We start from the raw sequence: 19,799 nt of genomic DNA, 5'->3' as shown, positions 1-19,799 counted from the left end.
TGTCTTACTTACAGGTAGCCACTTGTCTTGCTTACAGGTAGCCACTTGTCTTGGTTACAGGTAGCCACTTGTCTTGCTTACAGGTAGCCACTTGTCTTACTTACAGGTAGCCACTTGTCTTACTTACAGGTAGCCACTTGTCTTACTTACAGGTAGCCACTTGTCTTACTTACAGGTAGCCACTTGTCTTACTTACAGGTAGCCACTTGTCTTGCTTACAGGTAGCCACTTGTCTTACTTACAGGTAGCCACTTGTCTTACTTACAGGTAGCCACTTGTCTTATTTACAGGTAGCCACTTGTCTTACAGGTAGCCACTTGTCTTACTTATAAGTAGCCATTTGTCTTACTTACAGCTAGCCACTTGTCTTACTTACAGGTAGCCACTTGTCTTACAGGTAGCCACTTGTCTTACTTACAGGTAGCCACTTGTCTTGCTTACAGGTAGCCACTTGTCTTACTTACAGGTAGCCACTTGTCTTACTTACAGGTAGCCACTTGTCTTACTTACAGGTAGCCACTTGTCTTACTTACAGGTAGCCACTTGTCTTACAGGTAGCCACTTGTCTTACAGGTAGCCACTTGTCTTACTTACAGGTAGCCACTTGTCTTACTTACAGGTAGCCACTTGTCTTACTTACAGGTAGCCACTTGTCTTGCTTACAGGTATCCACTTGTCTTGCTTACAGGTAGCCACTTGTCTTGCTTACAGGTAGCCACTTGTCTTACTTACAGGTAGCCACTTGTCTTACTTACAGGTAGCCACTTGTCTTACAGGTAGCCACTTGTCTTACTTACAGGTAGCCACTTGTCTTACAGGTAGCCACTTGTCTTACAGGTAGCCACTTGTCTTGCTTACAGGTAGCCACTTGTCTTGCTTACAAGTAGCCACTTGTCTTGCTTACAGGTAGCCACTTGTCTTACAGGTAGCCACTTGTCTTACTTACAGGTAGCCACTTGTCTTACAGGTAGCCACTTGTCTTACTTACAGGTAGCCACTTGTCTTGCTTACAGGTGGCCACTTGTCTTGCTTACAGGTAGCCACTTGTCTTACAGGTAGCCACTTGTCTTACAGGTAGCCACTTGTCTTGCTTACAGGTAGCCACTTGTCTTGCTTACAGGTAGCCACTTGTCTTGCTTACAGGTAGCCACTTGTCTTACAGGTAGCCACTTGTCTTACAGGTAGCCACTTGTCTTACAGGTAGCCACTTGTCTTGCTTACAGGTAGCCACTTGTCTTGCTTACAGGTAGCCACTTGTCTTACTTACAGGTAGCCACTTGTCTTACTTACAGGTAGCCACTTGTCTTGCTTACAGGTAGCCACTTGTCTTGCTTACAGGTAACCACTTGTCTTGATTACAGGTAGCCACTTGTCTTACTTACAGGTAGCCACTTGTCTTACTTACAGGTAGCCACTTGTCTTACAGGTAGCCACTTGTCTTACTTACAGGTAGCCACTTGTCTTACTTACAGGTAGCCACTTGTCTTGCTTACAGGTAGCCAATTGTCTTGCTTACAGGTAGCCACTTGTCTTACTTACAGGTAGCCACTTGTCTTACTTACAGGTAGCCACTTGTCTTACTTACAGGTAGCCACTTGTCTTACTTACAGGTAGCCACTTGTCTTGCTTACAGGTAGCCACTTGTCTTACTTACAGGTAGCCACTTGTCTTCCTTACAGGTAGCCACTTGTCTTACTTACAGGTAGCCACTTGTCTTGCTTACAGGTAGCCACTTGTCTTACAGGTAGCCACTTGTCTTACAGGTAGTCACTTAACATTATTCTCTGCCACTTACAGAACCACACGGTAATGTTGCACCCAGACTTATAGTGGACAACAGAGTTACTGTGACTGTAAGGGCGGGAGAGTGGGCGGTGCTGCCCTGTGCCGCCCAGAGCCACCCCACGCCCACGTACAGGTGAGTTGTTACACACACACACACACACACACACACACACACACACACACACACACACACACACACACACACACACACACACACACACACACACACACACACGCACACACTCGGCGACATGCACCATACACCCACCCACATACACACACCTACACCCACCCACATACACACACCCACAAACACATACACACATACACGCACATACATACACACACCCACAAACACATACACACAAACACATACACACCCATATTCACCCACCCACGTACACACACCCACAAACACATACACACACCCACATACACCCAACCACATACACACACCCACAAACACACACCCACATACACGCACCCACAAACACACACCCACATACACGCACCCACAAACACACACCCACATACACGCACCCACAAACACACACCCACATACACGCACCCACAAACACACACCCACATACACGCACCCACAAACACACACCCACATACACGCACCCACAAACACACACCCACAAACACATACACACATACACGCACATACATACACACACCCACAAACACATACACACAAACACATACACACCCATATTCACCCACCCACGTACACACACCCACAAACACATACACACACCCACATACACCCAACCACATACACACACCCACAAACACACACCCACATACACGCACCCACAAACACACACCCACATACACGCACCCACAAACACACACCCACATACACGCACCCACAAACACACACCCACATACACGCACCCACAAACACACACCCACATACACGCACCCACAAACACATACACACACCCACATACACCCAAGCACAAACACACACCCACATACACACACCCACAAACACACACCCACAAACACACACCCACATACACACACCCACATACACCCAACCACATACACGCACCCACAAACACACACCCACATACACGCACCCACATACACCCAAGCACATACACACACCCACAAACACACACCCACATACACGCACCCACACACATATTACAAATCAAATTGTCCACTTACACACCAGAAAGAGCCATACTTACCACTTAAACGTTCACTTATAGCAGTAATATTTTAATGTGTGACTATTACTGGATCAGACCTTCACCTCTTACTGGATCAGACCTTCACCTCTTACTGGATCAGACCTTCACCTCTTACTGGATCAGACCTTCACCTCTTACTGGATCAGACCTTCACCTCTTACTGGATCAGACCTTCACCTCTTACTGGATCAGACCTTCACCTCTTACTGGATCAGACCTTCACCTCTCACTGGATCAGACCTTCACCTCTCACTGGATCAGACCTTCAACTCTCACTCTCACTGGATCAGACCTTCAACTCTCACTGGATCAGACCTTCAATTCTCAATGGATCAGACCTTCAACTCTCACTGGATCAGACCTTCAACTCTCACTGGATCAGACCTTCACCTCTCACTGGATCAGACCTTCACCTCTCACTGGATCAGACCTTCACCTCTCACTCTCACTGGATCAGACCTTCAACTCTCAATGGATCAGACCTTCAACTCTTCTCACTGGATCAGACCTTCAGCTCTCACTGGATCAGACCTTCAACTCTCACTCACTGGATCAGACCTTCACCTCTTACTGGATCAGACCTTCAACTCTCACTGGATCAGACCTTCACCTCACTGGATCACAGCTTCAACTCTCACTCTCACTGGATCAGACCTTCAACTCTCAATCTCATTGGATCAGACCTTCACCTCTCACTCTCACTGGATCAGACCTTCAACTCTCACTCTCACTGGATCAGACCTTCACCTCTCACTCTCACTGGATCAGACCTTCACCTCTTACTGGATCAGACCTTCAACTCTCACTCTCACTGGATCAGACCTTCACCTCTTACTGGATCAGACCTTCAACTCTCACTGGATCAGACCTTCAACTCTCACTGGATCAGACCTTCAACTCTCACTGGATCAGACCTTCACCTCTTACTGGATCAGACCTTCACCTCTTACTGGATCAGACCTTCACCTCTCACTGGATCAGACCTTCAACTCTCACTGGATCAGACCTTCACCTCTCACTGGATCAGACCTTCAACTCTCACTGGATCAGACCTTCAACTCTCACTCTCACTGGATCAGACCTTCACCTCTTACTGGATCAGACCTTCACCTCTTACTGGATCAGACCTTCACCTCTTACTGGATCAGACCTTCACCTCTTACTGGATCAGACCTTCAACTCTCACTGGATCAGACCTTCACCTCTCACTGGATCAGACCTTCACTTCTCACTGGATCAGACCTTCACCTCTCACTGGACCAGACCTTCAACTCTCACTGTATCAGACCTTCGACTCTTACTCTCACTGGATCAGACCTTCACCTCTCACTGGATCAGACCTTCAACTCTCACTCTCACTGGATCAGACCTTCACCTCTCACTCTCACTGGATCAGACCTTCACCTCTCACTCTCACTGGATCAGACCTTCACCTCTCACTCTCACTGGATCAGACCTCTCACTGGATCAGACCTTCACCTCTCACTCTCACTGGACTCTCTCTCTGGATCAGACCTTCACCTCTCACTCTCACTGGATCAGACCTTCACCTCTTACTGGATCAGACCTTCACCTCTCACTGGATCAGACCTTCACCTCTCACTCTCACTGGATCAGACCTTCACCTCTCACTCTCACTGGATCAGACCTTCACCTCTCACTGGATCAGACCTTCACCTCTCACTCTCACTGGATCAGACCTTCACCTCTCACTCTCACTGGATCAGACCTTCACCTCTTACTGGATCAGACCATCACCTCTTACTGGATCAGACCTTCACCTCTTACTGGATCAGACCTTCACTGGATCAGACCTTCACTCTCACTGGATCAGACCTTCACCTCTCACTCTCACTGGATCAGACCTTCACCTCTCACTCTCACTGGATCAGACCTTCACCTCTCACTCTCACTGGGTCAGACCTTCACCTCACTCTCACTGGATCAGACCTTCACCTCTCACTCTCACTGGATCAGACCTTCACTCACTCTCACTGGATCTCTCACTCTCACTGGATCACACCTTCACCTCTCACTCTCACTGGATCAGACCTTCACCTCTCACTCTCACTGGATCAGACCTTCACCTCTCACTCTCACTGGATCAGACCTTCACCTCTCACTCTCACTGGATCAGACCTTCACCTCTCACTCTCACTGGATCAGACCTTCACCTCTCACTCTCACTGGATCAGACCTTCACCTCTCACTCTCACTGGATCAGACCTTCACCTCTCACTCTCACTGGATCAGACCTTCACCACTCACTCTCACTGGATCAGACCTTCACCTCTCATTCTCACTGAATCAGACCTTCACCTCTCACTCTCACTGGATCAGACCTTCACCTCTCACTCTCACTGGGTCAGACCTTCAACTCTCACTGGATCAGACCTTCACCTCTCACTGGATCAGACCTTCACCTCTCATTCTCACTGGATCAGACCTTCACCTCTCACTCTCACTGGATCAGACCTTCACCTCTCACTCTCACTGGATCAGACCTTCACCTCTCACTCTCACTGGATCAGACCTTCACCTCTCACTCTCACTGGATCAGACCTTCACCTCTCACTGGATCAGACCTTCAACTCTCACTCTCACTGGATCAGACCTTCACCTCTCACTCTCACTGGATCAGACCTTCACCTCTCACTCTCACTGGATCAGACCTTCACCTCTCACTCTCACTGGATCAGACCTTCACCTCTCACTCTCACTGGATCAGACCTTCACCTCTCACTCTCACTGGATCAGACCTTCACCTCTCACTCTCACTGGATCAGACCTTCACCTCTCACTCTCACTGGATCAGACCTTCACCTCTCACTCTCACTGGATCAGACCTTCACCTCTCACTCTCACTGGATCAGACCTTCACCTCTCACTCTCACTGGATCAGACCTTCACCTCTCACTCTCACTGGATCAGACCTTCACCTCTCACTCTCACTGGATCAGACCTTCACCTCTCACTCTCACTGGATCAGACCTTCACCTCTCACTCTCACTGGATCAGACCTTCACCTCTCACTCTCACTGGATCAGACCTTCACCTCTCACTCTCACTGGATCAGACCTTCACCTCTCACTCTCACTGGATCAGACCTTCACCTCTCACTCTCACTGGGTCAGACCTTCAACTCTCACTGGATCAGACCTTCACCTCTCACTCTCACTGGATCAGACCTTCACCTCTCACTCTCACTGGATCAGACCTTCACCTCTCACTCTCACTGGATCAGACCTTCACCTCTCACTCTCACTGGATCAGACCTTCACCTCTCACTCTCACTGGATCAGACCTTCACCTCTCACTCTCACTGGATCAGACCTTCAACTCTCACTCTATCAGACCTTCACCTCTCACTCTCACTGGATCAGACCTTCACCTCTCACTCTCACTGGGTCAGACCTTCACCTCTCACTCTCACTGGATCAGACCTTCACCTCTCACTCTCACTGGATCAGACCTTCACCTCTCACTCTCACTGGACCAGACCTTCACCTCTCACTGGATCACTCTCACTGGATCAGACCTTCACCTCTCACTCTCACTGGATCAGACCTTCACTCTCTGGATCAGACCTTCTCACTGGATCAGACCTTCACCTCTCACTCTCACTGGATCAGACCTTCACCTCTCACTCTCACTGGATCAGACCTTCACCTCTCACTCTCACTGGATCAGACCTTCACCTCTCACTCTCACTGGATCAGACCTTCACCTCTCACTCTCACTGGATCAGACCTTCACCTCTCACTCTCACTGGATCAGACCTTCACCTCTCACTCTCACTGGATCAGACCTTCACCTCTCACTCTCACTGGATCAGACCTTCACCTCTCACTCTCACTGGATCAGACCTTCACCTCTCACTCTCACTGGATCAGACCTTCACCTCTCACTCTCACTGGATCAGACCTTCACCTCTCACTCTCACTGGATCAGACCTTCACCTCTCACTCTCACTGGATCTCACTGGATCAGACCTTCACCTCTCACTCTCACTGGATCAGACCTTCACCTCTCACTCTCACTGGATCAGACCTTCTCCTCTCACTCTCACTGGATCAGACCTTCCTCTCTCACTCTCACTGGATCAGACCTTCCTCTCTCACTCTCACTGGATCAGACCTTCACCTCTCACTCTCACTGGATCAGACCTTCACCTCTCACTCTCACTGGATCAGACCTTCACCTCTCACTCTCACTGGATCAGACCTTCACCTCTCACTCTCACTGGATCAGACCTTCACCTCTCACTCTCACTGGATCAGACCTTCACCTCTCACTCTCACTGGATCAGACCTTCACCTCTCACTCTCACTGGATCAGACCTTCACCTCTCACTCTCACTGGATCAGACCTTCACCTCTCACTCTCACTGGATCAGACCTTCACCTCTCACTCTCACTGGATCAGACCTTCACCTCTCACTCTCACTGGATCAGACCTTCACCTCTCACTCTCACTGGATCAGACCTTCTCCACTCTCACTGGATCACTCTCACTGGATCAGACCTTCACCTCTCACTCTCACTGGATCAGACCTTCACCTCTCACTCTCACTGGATCAGACCTTCTCCTCTCACTCTCACTGGATCAGACCTTCCTCTCTCACTCTCACTGGATCAGACCTTCACCTCTCACTCTCACTGGATCAGACCTTCACCTCTCACTCTCACTGGATCAGACCTTCACCTCTCACTCTCACTGGATCAGACCTTCACCTCTCACTCTCACTGGATCAGACCTTCACCTCTCACTCTCACTGGATCAGACCTTCACCTCTCACTCAGACCTTCACTGGATCAGACCTTCACCTCTCACTCTCACTGGATCAGACCTTCACCTCTCACTCTCACTGGATCAGACCTTCACCTCTCACTCTCACTGGATCAGACCTTCACCTCTCACTCTCACTGGATCAGACCTTCACCTCTCACTCTCACTGGATCAGACCTTCTCCTCTCACTCTCACTGGATCAGACCTTCCTCTCTCACTCTCACTGGATCAGACCTTCACCTCTCACTCTCACTGGATCAGACCTTCACCTCTCACTCTCACTGGATCACTGGATCAGACCTTCACCTCTCACTCATTGGATCAGACCTTCACCTTTCACTCTCACTGGATCAAACCTTCAACTCTCACTCTCACTGGATCAGACCTTCACCTCTCACTGGACCAGACCTTCAACTCTCACTCTCACTGGATCAGACCTTCACCTCTCACTCTCACTGGATCAGACCTTCACCTCTCACTCTCACTGGATCAGACCTTCACCTCTCACTCTCACTGGATCAGACCTTCACCTCTCACTCTCACTGGATCAGACCTTCACCTCTCACTCTCACTGGATCAGACCTTCACCTCTCAATCTCACTGGATCAGACCTCACCTCACTCTCACTGGATCAGACCTTCACCTCTCACTCTCACTGGATCAGACCTTCACCTCTCACTCTCACTGGATCAGACCTTCACCTCTCACTCTCACTGGATCAGACCTTCACCTCTCACTCTCACTGGATCAGACCTTCACCTCTCACTCTCACTGGATCAGACCTTCACCTCTCACTCTCACTGGATCAGACCTTCACCTCTCACTCTCACTGGATCAGACCTTCACCTCTCACTCTCACTGGATCAGACCTTCACCTCTCACTCTCACTGGATCAGACCTTCACCTCTCACTCTCACTGGATCAGACCTTCACCTCTCACTCTCACTGGATCAGACCTTCACCTCTCACTCTCACTGGATCAGACCTTCACCTCTCACTCTCACTGGATCAGACCTTCACCTCTCACTCTCACTGGATCAGACCTTCACCTCTCACTCTCACTGGATCAGACCTTCACCTCTCACTCTCACTGGATCAGACCTTCACCTCTCACTCTCACTGGATCAGACCTTCACCTCTCACTCTCACTGGATCAGACCTTCACCTCTCACTCTCACTGGATCAGACCTTCACCTCTCACTCTCACTGGATCAGACCTTCACCTCTCACTCTCACTGGATCAGACCTTCACCTCTCACTCTCACTGGATCAGACCTTCACCTCTCACTCTCACTGGATCAGACCTTCTCCTCTCACTCTCACTGGATCAGACCTTCCTCTCTCACTCTCACTGGATCAGACCTTCACCTCTCACTCTCACTGGATCAGACCTTCACCTCTCACTCTCACTGGATCAGACCTTCAACTCTCACTCTCACTGGATCAGACCTTCACCTCTCACTCTCACTGGATCAGACCTTCACCTCTCACTCTCACTGGATCAGACCTTCACCTCTCACTCTCACTGGATCAGACCTTCACCTCTCACTCTCACTGGATCAGACCTTCAACTCTCACTGGATCAGACCTTCACCTCTCACTGGATCAGACCTTCACCTCTCACTCTCACTGGATCAGACCTTCACCTCTCACTCTCACTGGATCAGACCTTCACCTCTCACTCTCACTGGATCAGACCTTCACCTCTCACTCTCACTGGATCAGACCTTCACCTCTCACTCTCACTGGATCAGACCTTCACCTCTCACTCTCACTGGATCAGACCTTCACCTCTCACTCTCACAGACCTTCACCTTTCACTCCCACTGGATCGGACCTTCACCTCTCACTCTCACTGGATCAGACCTTCACCTCTCACTTTCACTGGATCAGACCTTCACCTCTCACCCCCACTGGATCAGACCTTCACCTCTCACTCTCACTGGATCAGACCTTCACCTCTCACTCTCACTGGATCAGACCTTCACCTCTCACTCTCACTGGATCAGACCTTCACCTCTCACTCTCACTGGATCAGACCTTCACCTCTCACTCTCACTGGATCAGACCTTCACCTCTCACTCTCACTGGATCAGACCTTCACCTCTCACTCTCACTGGATCAGACCTTCACCTCTCACTCTCACTGGATCAGACCTTCACCTCTCACTCTCACTGGATCAGACCTTCACCTCTCACTCTCACTGGATCAGACCTTCACCTCTCACTCTCACTGGATCAGACCTTCACCTCTCACTCTCACTGGATCAGACCTTCACCTCTCACTCTCACTGGATCAGACCTTCACCTCTCACTCTCACTGGATCAGACCTTCACCTCTCACTCTCACTGGATCAGACCTTCACCTCTCACTCTCACTGGATCAGACCTTCACCTCTCACTCTCACTGGATCAGACCTTCACCACTCACTCTCACTGGATCAGACCTTCACCTCTCACTCTCACTGGATCAGACCTTCATCTCTCACTCTCACTGGATCAGACCTTCACCACTCACTCTCACTGGATCAGACCTTCCTCTCTCACTCTCACTGGATCAGACCTTCACCTCTCACTCTCACTGGATCAGACCTTCACCTCTCACTCTCACTGGATCAGACCTTCACCTCTCACTCTCACTGGATCAGACCTTCACCTCTCACTCTCACTGGATCAGACCTTCAACTCTCACTGGATCAGACCTTCACCTCTTACTTTATCAGACCTTCAACTCTCACTGGATCAGACCTTCAACTCTCACTGGATCAGACCTTCAACTCTCACTAGATCAGACCTTCAACTCTCACTGGATCAGACCTTCAACTCTCACTGGATCAGACCTTCAACTCTCACTGCATCAGACCTTCACCTCTCGCTGGGTCAGACCTTCAACTCTCACTCTCACTGGATCAGACCTTCAACTCTCACTCTCTCTTGATCAGACCTTCACCTCTTACTGGATCAGACCTTCAACTCTCACAGGATCAGACCTTCACCTCTCACTGGATCAGACCTTCAACTCTCACAGGATCAGACCTTCAACTCTCACTCTCACTGGATCAGACCTTCAACTCTCACTCTCACTCTCACTCTCACTGGATCAGACCTTCACCTCTCACTCTCACTGGATCAGACCTTCACCTCTCACTCTCACTGGATCAGACCTTCACCTCTCACTCTCACTGGATCAGACCTTCACCTCTCACTCTCACTGGATCAGACCTTCACCTCTCACTGGACCAGACCTTCACTGGATCAGACCTTCACCTCTCACTCTCACTGGATCAGACCTTCTCTCACTCTCAGACCTTCACACACTCACTGGATCAGACCTTCACCTCTCACTCTCACTGGATCAGACCTTCACCTCTCACTCTCACTGGATCAGACCTTCACCTCTCACTCTCACTGGATCAGACCTTCACCTCTCACTCTCACTGGATCAGACCTTCACCTCTCACTCTCACTGGATCAGACCTTCACCTCTCACTCTCACTGGATCAGACCTTCACCTCTCACTCTCACTGGATCAGACCTTCACCTCTCACTCTCACTGGATCAGACCTTCACCTCTCACTCTCACTGGATCAGACCTTCACCTCTCACTCTCACTGGATCAGACCTTCACCTCTCACTCTCACTGGATCAGACCTTCACCTCTCACTCTCACTGGATCAGACCTTCACCTCTCACTCTCACTGGATCAGACCTTCACCTCTCACTGGATCAGACCTTCACTGGATCAGACCTTCTCCTCTCACTCTCACTGGATCAGACCTTCACCTCTCACTCTCACTGGATCAGACCTTCACCTCTCACTCTCACTGGATCAGACCTTCACCTCTCACTCTCACTGGATCAGACCTTCACCTCTCACTCTCACTGGATCAGACCTTCACCTCTCACTCTCACTGGATCAGACCTTCACCTCTCACTCTCACTGGATCAGACCTTCACCTCTCACTCTCACTGGATCAGACCTTCACCTCTCACTCTCACTGGATCAGACCTTCACCTCTCACTCTCACTGGATCAGACCTTCACCTCTCATTCTCACTGGATCAGACCTTCACCTCTCACTCTCACTGGATCAGACCTTCACCTCTCACTCTCACTGGATCAGACCTTCACCTCTCACTCTCACTGGATCAGACCTTCACCACTCACTCTCACTGGTTCAGACCTTCACCTCTCACTCTCACTGAATCAGACCTTCACCTCTCACTGGATCAGACCTTCACTTCTCACTGGATCAGACCTTCACCTCTCCCCACTGGACCAGACCTTCACCTCTCACTCTCACTGGATCAGACCTTCACCTTTCACTCTCACTGGATCAGAGCTTCAACTCTCCCTCTCACTGAATCAGACCTTCACCTCTCACTCTCACTGGATCAGACCTTCACCTCTCACTCTCACTGGATCAGACCTTCAACTCTCACTCTATCAGACCTTCACCTCTCACTCTCACTGGATCAGACCTTCACCTCTCACTGGATCAGACCTTCACTTCTCACTGGATCAGACCTTCACCTCTCACTGGACCAGACCTTCAACTCTCACTGTATCAGACCTTCGACTCTTACTCTCACTGGATCAGACCTTCCTCTGTCACTCTCACTGGATCAGACCTTCACCTCTCACTCTCACTGGATCAGACCTTCACCTCTCACTCTCACTGGATCAGACCTTCCTCTGTCACTCTCACTGGATCAGACCTTCACCTCTCACTCTCACTGGATCAGAACTTCACCTCTCACTCCCACTTGATCAGACCTTCACCTCTCACTCTCACTGGATCAGACCTTCAACTCTCACTGGATCAGACCTTCAACTCTCACTGGATCAGACATTCAACTCTCTCTGCATCAGATCTTCACCTCTCACTGGGTCAGACCTTCAACTCTCACTCTCACTGGATCAGACCAACTCTCACTCTCACTGGATCAGACCTTCACCTCTTACTGGATCAGACCTTCAACTCTCACAGGATCAGACCTTCACCTCTCACTGGATCAGACCTTCAACTCTCACTCTCACTGGATCAGACCTTCACCTCTCACTCATTGGATCAGACCTTCACCTTTCACTCTCACTGGATCAAACCTTCAAGTCTCACTCTCACTGGATCAGACCTTCACCTCTCACTGGACCAGACCTTCAACTCTCACTCTCACAGGATCAGACCTTCACCTCTCACTAGATCAGACCTTCAACTCTCACTCTCACTGGATCAGACCTTCACCTCTCACTCATTGGATCAGACCTTCACCTTTCACTCCCACTGGATCAGACCTTCACCTCTCACTCTCACTGGATCAGACCTTCACCTCTCACTCTCACTGGATCAGACCTTCTCCTCTCACTCTCACTGGATCAGACCTTCCTCTCTCACTCTCACTGGATCAGACCTTCACCTCTCACTCTCACTGGATCAGACCTTCACCTCTCACTCTCACTGGATCAGACCTTCACCTCTCACTCTCACTGGATCAGACCTTCACCTCTCACTCTCACTGGATCAGACCTTCACCTCTCACTCTCACTGGATCAGACCTTCACCTCTCACTCTCACTGGATCAGACCTTCACCTCTCACTCTCACTGGATCAGACCTTCACCTCTCACTCTCACTGGATCAGACCTTCACCTCTCACTCTCACTGGATCAGACCTTCACCTCTCACTCTCACTGGATCAGACCTTCACCTCTCACTCTCACTGGATCAGACCTTCACCTCTCACTCTCACTGGATCAGACCTTCACCTCTCACTCTCACTGGATCAGACCTTCACCTCTCACTCTCACTGGATCAGACCTTCACCTCTCACTCTCACTGGATCAGACCTTCACCTCTCACTCTCACTGGATCAGACCTTCACCTCTCACTCTCACTGGATCAGACCTTCACCTCTCACTCTCACTGGATCAGACCTTCACCACTCACTCTCACTGGATCAGACCTTCACCTCTCACTCTCACTGGATCAGACCTTCACCTCTCACTCTCACTGGATCAGACCTTCACCTCTCACTCTCACTGGATCAGACCTTCACCTCTCACTCTCACTGGATCAGACCTTCACCTCTCACTCTCACTGGATCAGACCTTCCTCTCTCACTCTCACTGGATCAGACCTTCACCTCTCACTCTCACTGGATCAGACCTTCACCTCTCACTCCCACTGGATCAGACCTTCACCTCTCACTCTCACTGGATCAGACCTTCACCTCTCACTCTCACTGGATCAGACCTTCCTCTGTCACTCTCACTGGATCAGACCTTCACCTCTCACTCTCACTGGATCAGACCTTCACCTCTCACTCCCACTTGATCAGACCTTCACCTCTCACTCTCACTGGATCAGACCTTCACCTCTCACTCTCACTGGATCAGACCTTCACCTCTTACTGGATCAGACCTTCAACTCTCACTGGATCAGACCTTCACCTCTTACTTTATCAGACCTTCAACTCTCACTGGATCAGACCTTCAACTCTCACTGGATCAGACCTTCAACTCTCACTGGATCAGACCTTCAACTCTCACTGGATCAGACCTTCAACTCTCACTGGATCAGACCTTCAACTCTCACTGCATCAGACCTTCACCTCTCGCTGGGTCAGACCTTCAACTCTCACTCTCACTGGATCAGACCTTCAACTCTCACTCTCTCTTGATCAGACCTTCACCTCTTACTGGATCAGACCTTCAACTCTCACAGGATCAGACCTTCACCTCTCACTGGATCAGACCTTCACCACTCACTCTCACTGGATCAGACCTTCACCTCTCACTCTCACTTGATCAGACCTTCCTCTCTCACTCTCACTGGATCAGACCTTCACCTCTCACTCTCACTGGATCAGACCTTCACCTCTCACTCTCACTGGATCAGACCTTCACCTCTCACTCTCACTGGATCAGACCTTCACCTCTCACTCTCACTGGATCAGACCTTCACCTCTCACTCTCACTGGATCAGACCTTCACCTCTCACTCTCACTGGATCAGACCTTCACCTCTCACTCTCACTGGATCAGACCTTCACCTCTCACTCTCACTGGATCAGACCTTCACCTCTCACTCTCACTGGATCAGACCTTCACCTCTCACTCTCACTGGATCAGACCTTCACCTCTCACTCTCACTGGATCAGACCTTCACCTCTCACTCTCACTGGATCAGACCTTCACCTCTCACTCTCACTGGATCAGACCTTCACCTCTCACTCTCACTGGATCAGACCTTCACCTCTCACTCTCACTGGATCAGACCTTCACCTCTCACTCTCACTGGATCAGACCTTCACCTCTCACTCTCACTGGATCAGACCTTCACCTCTCACTCAGACCTCACTGGATCAGACCTTCACTCTCACTGGGTCAGACCTTCACCACTCACTCTCACTGGATCAGACCTTCACCTCTCACTCTCACTGGATCAGACCTTCACCACTCACTCTCACTGGATCAGACCTTCTCCTCTCACTCTCACTGGATCAGACCTTTCTCTCTCAGTCTCACAGGATCAGACCTTCACCTCTCACTCTCACTGGATCAGACCTTCACCACTCACTGGATCAGACGTTCACCTCTCACTGGATCAGATCTTCACTCACTGGATCAGACCTTCCCCTCTCACTCTCACTGGATCAGACCTTCACCTCTCACTCTCACTGGATCAGACCTTCACCTCTCACTCTCACTGGATCAGACCTTCACCTCTCACTCTCACTGGATCAGACCTTCACCTCTCACTCTCACTGGATCAGACCTTCACCTCTCACTCTCACTGGATCAGACCTTCACCTCTCACTCTCACTGGATCAGACCTACACCTCACAGACCTTCTCTCACTCTCACTGGATCAGACCTTCACCTCTCACTCTCACTGGATCAGACCTTCACCTCTCACTCTCACTGGATCAGACCTTCACCTCTCACTCTCACTGGATCAGACCTTCACCTCTCACTCTCACTGGATCAGACCTTCACCTCTCACTCTCACTGGATCAGACCTTCACCTCTCACTCTCACTGGATCAGACCTTCACCTCTCACTCTCACTGGATCAGACCTTCACCTCTCACTCTTACTGGATCAGACCTTCACCTCTCACTCTCACTGGATCAGACCTTCACCTCTCACTCTCACTGGATCAGACCTTCACCTCTCACTCTCACTGGATCAGACCTTCACCTCTCACTCTCACTGGATCAGACCTTCACCTCTCACTCTCACTGGATCAGACCTTCACCTCTCACTCTCACTGGATCAGACCTTCACCTCTCACTCTCACTGGATCAGACCTTCACCTCTCACTCTCACTGGATCAGACCTTCACCACTCACTCTCACTGGATCAGACCTTCACCTCTCACTCTCACTGGATCAGACCTTCACCACTCACTCAGACCTTCACTGGATCAGACCTTCACCTCTCACTCTCACTGGATCAGACCTTCAACTCTCACTCTCACTGGATCAGACCTTCACCTCTCACTCTCACTGGATCAGACCTTCACCTCTAACTGGATCAGACCATCACCTCTTACTGGATCAGACCTTCACCTCTCAATCTCACTTGATCAGACCTTCACATCTCACTCTCACTGGATCAGACCTTCACCTCTCACTCTCACTGGATCAGACCTTCACCTCTCACTCTCACTGGATCAGACCTTCACCTCTCACTCTCACTGGATCAGACCTTCACCTCTCACTCCCACTGGATCAGACCTTCACCTCTCACTCTCACTGGATCAGACCTTCACCTCTCACTCTCACTGGATCAGACCTTCTCCTCTCACTCTCACTGGATCAGACCTTCACCTCACTGGATCAGACCTTCACCTCTCACTCTCACTGGATGAGACCTTCACCTCTCACTCTCACTGGATCAGACCTTCACTCTCACTCTCACTGGATCAGACCTTCACCTCTCACTCTCACTGGATCAGACCTTCACTCTCACTGGATCAGACCTTCACCTCTCATTCTCACTGAATCAGACCTTCACCTCTCACTCTCACTGGATCAGACCTTCACCTCTCACTCCCACTGGATCAGACCTTCACCTCTCACTCTCACTCTCACTCTATCAGACCTTCACCTCTCACTCTCACTGGATCAGACCTTCACCACTCACTGGATCAGACCTTCACTGGATCAGACCTTCAACTCTCACTCTCATTGGATCAGACCTTCACCTCTCACTCTCACTGGATCAGACCTTCAACTCTCACTCTCACTGGTTCAGACCTTCACCTCTCATTGGACCAGACCTTCAACTCTCACTCTCACTGGATCAGACCTTCACCTCTCACTGGATCAGACCTTCACCTCTCACTGGATCAGACCTTCACCTCTCACTCTCATTGGATCAGACCTTCACCTCTCACTGGATCAGACCTTCACTGGATCAGACCTTCACCTCTCACTCACTGGATCAGACCTTCAACTCTCACTCTCACTGGATCAGACCTTCACCTCTCTCTCTCACTGGATCAGACCTTCACCTCTCACTCTCACTGGATCAGACCTTCACCTCTCACTCTCACTGGATCAGACCTTCACCTCTCACTCTCACTGGATCAGACCTTCACCTCTCACTCTCACTGGATCAGACCTTCACCTCTCACTCTCACTGGATCAGACCTTCACCTCTCACTCTCACTGGATAAGACCTTCACACTGGATCAGACCTTCACCTCTCACTCTCACTGGATCAGACCTTCACCTCTCACTCTCACTGGATCAGACCTTCACCTCTCACTCTCACTGGATCAGACCTTCTCCTCTCACTCTCACTGGATCAGACCTTCCTCTCTCACTCTCACTGGATCAGACCTTCACCTCTCACTCTCACTGGATCAGACCTTCACCTCTCACTCTCACTGGATCAGACCTTCACCTCTCACTCTCACTGGATCAGACCTTCACCTCTCACTCTCACTGGATCAGACCTTCACCTCTCACTCTCACTGGATCAGACCTTCACCTCTCACTCTCACTGGATCAGACCAGGATCAGACTTCACCTCTCACTCTCACTGGATCAGACCTTCACCACTCACTCTCACTGGATCAGACCTTCACCTCTCACTCTCACTGGATCAGACCTTCACTCTCACTCATTGGATCAGACCTTCAAGTTTCACTCCCACTGGATCAGACCTTCACCTCTCACTCTCACTGGATCAGACCTTCACCTCTCACTCTCACTGGATCAGACCTTCACCTCTCACTCTCACTGGATCAGACCTTCACCTCTCACTCTCACTGGATCAGACCTTCACCTCTCACTCTCACTGGATCAGACCTTCACCTCTCACTCTCACTGGATCAGACCTTCACCTCTCACTCTCACTGGATCAGACCTTCACCTCTCACTCTCACTGGATCAGACCTTCACCTCTCACTCTCACTGGATCAGACCTTCACCTCTCACTCTCACTGGATCAGACCTTCACCTCTCACTCTCACTGGATCAGACCTTCACCTCTCACTCTCACTGGATCAGACCTTCACCTCTCACTCTCACTGGATCAGACCTTCCTCTCTCATTCTCACTGGATCAGACCTTCACCTCTCACTCTCACTGGATCAGACCTTCACCTCTCACTCTCACTGGATCAGACCTTCACCTCTCACTCTCACTGGATCAGACCTTCACCTCTCACTCTCACTGGATCAGACCTTCACCTCTCACTCTCACTGGATCAGACCTTCACCTTTCACTCCCACTGGATCAGACCTTCACCTCTCACTCTCACTGGATCAGACCTTCACCTCTCACTCTCACTGGATCAGACCTTCACCTCTCACTCTCACTGGATCAGACCTTCACCTCTCACTCTCACTGGATCAGACCTTCACCTCTCACTCTCACTGGATCAGACCTTCACCTCTCACTCTCACTGGATCAGACCTTCACCTCTCACTCTCACTGGATCAGACCTTCACCTCTCACTCTCACTGGATCAGACCTTCACCTCTCACTCTCACTGGATCAGACCTTCACCTCTCACTCTCACTGGATCAGACCTTCACCTCTCACTCTCACTGGATCAGACCTTCACCTCTCACTCTCACTGGATCAGACCTTCACCTCTCACTCTCACTGGATCAGACCTTCACCTCTCACTCTCACTGGATCAGACCTTCACCTCTCACTCTCACTGGATCAGACCTTCACCTCTCACTCTCACTGGATCAGACCTTCACCTCTCACTCTCACTGGATCAGACCTTCACCTCTCACTCTCACTGGATCAGACCTTCACCTCTCACTCTCACTGGATCAGACCTTCACCTCTCACTCTCACTGGATCAGACCTTCACCTCTCACTCTCACTGGATCAGACCTTCACCTCTCACTCTCACTGGATCAGACCTTCACCTCTCACTCTCACTGGATCAGACCTTCACCTCTCACTCTCACTGGATCAGACCTTCACCTCTCACTCTCACTGGATCAGACCTTCACCTCTCACTCTCACTGGATCAGACCTTCACCTCTCACTCTCACTGGATCAGACCTTCACCTCTCACTCTCACTGGATCAGACCTTCTCCTCTCACTCTCACTGGATCAGACCTTCCTCTCTCACTCTCACTGGATCAGACCTTCACCTCTCACTCTCACTGGATCAGACCTTCACCTCTCACTCTCACTGGATCAGACCTTCACCTCTCACTCTCACTGGATCAGACCTTCACCTCTCACTCTCACTGGATCAGACCTTCACCTCTCACTCTCACTGGATCAGACCTTCACCTCTCACTCTCACTGGATCAGACCTTCACCTCTCACTCTCACTGGATCAGACCTTCACCTCTCACTCTCACTGGATCAGACCTTCACCTCTCACTCTCACTGGATCAGACCTTCTCCTCTCACTCTCACTGGATCAGACCTTCCTCTCTCACTCTCACTGGATCAGACCTTCACCTCTCACTCTCACTGGATCAGACCTTCTCCTCTCACTCTCACTGGATCAGACCTTCCTCTCTCAGACCTTCA

General features: G+C 50.4%; 1 protein-coding gene across 1 annotated transcript in view; it reads left to right on the top strand.

Annotated features, from left to right (window-relative positions):
• LOC128687035 (cell adhesion molecule Dscam2-like) overlaps positions 1-19,799 on the top strand; it is an 817,703-nt gene that overhangs the window by 521,704 nt on the left and 276,200 nt on the right. The window contains exon 7 of the mRNA XM_070082408.1: positions 1,798-1,918. Within this exon, the coding sequence (XP_069938509.1) occupies positions 1,798-1,918 (121 nt within the window). The remainder of the gene's footprint in view (positions 1-1,797; positions 1,919-19,799) is intronic.

This window comes from Cherax quadricarinatus, chromosome 7 (assembly GCF_038502225.1).
Source record: "Cherax quadricarinatus isolate ZL_2023a chromosome 7, ASM3850222v1, whole genome shotgun sequence".
Taxonomy (NCBI): Eukaryota; Metazoa; Arthropoda; class Malacostraca; order Decapoda; family Parastacidae; genus Cherax; species Cherax quadricarinatus.
Note: the sequence above shows the minus strand (reverse complement) of the source record. Positions and strands in the feature narration are given on the sequence as shown.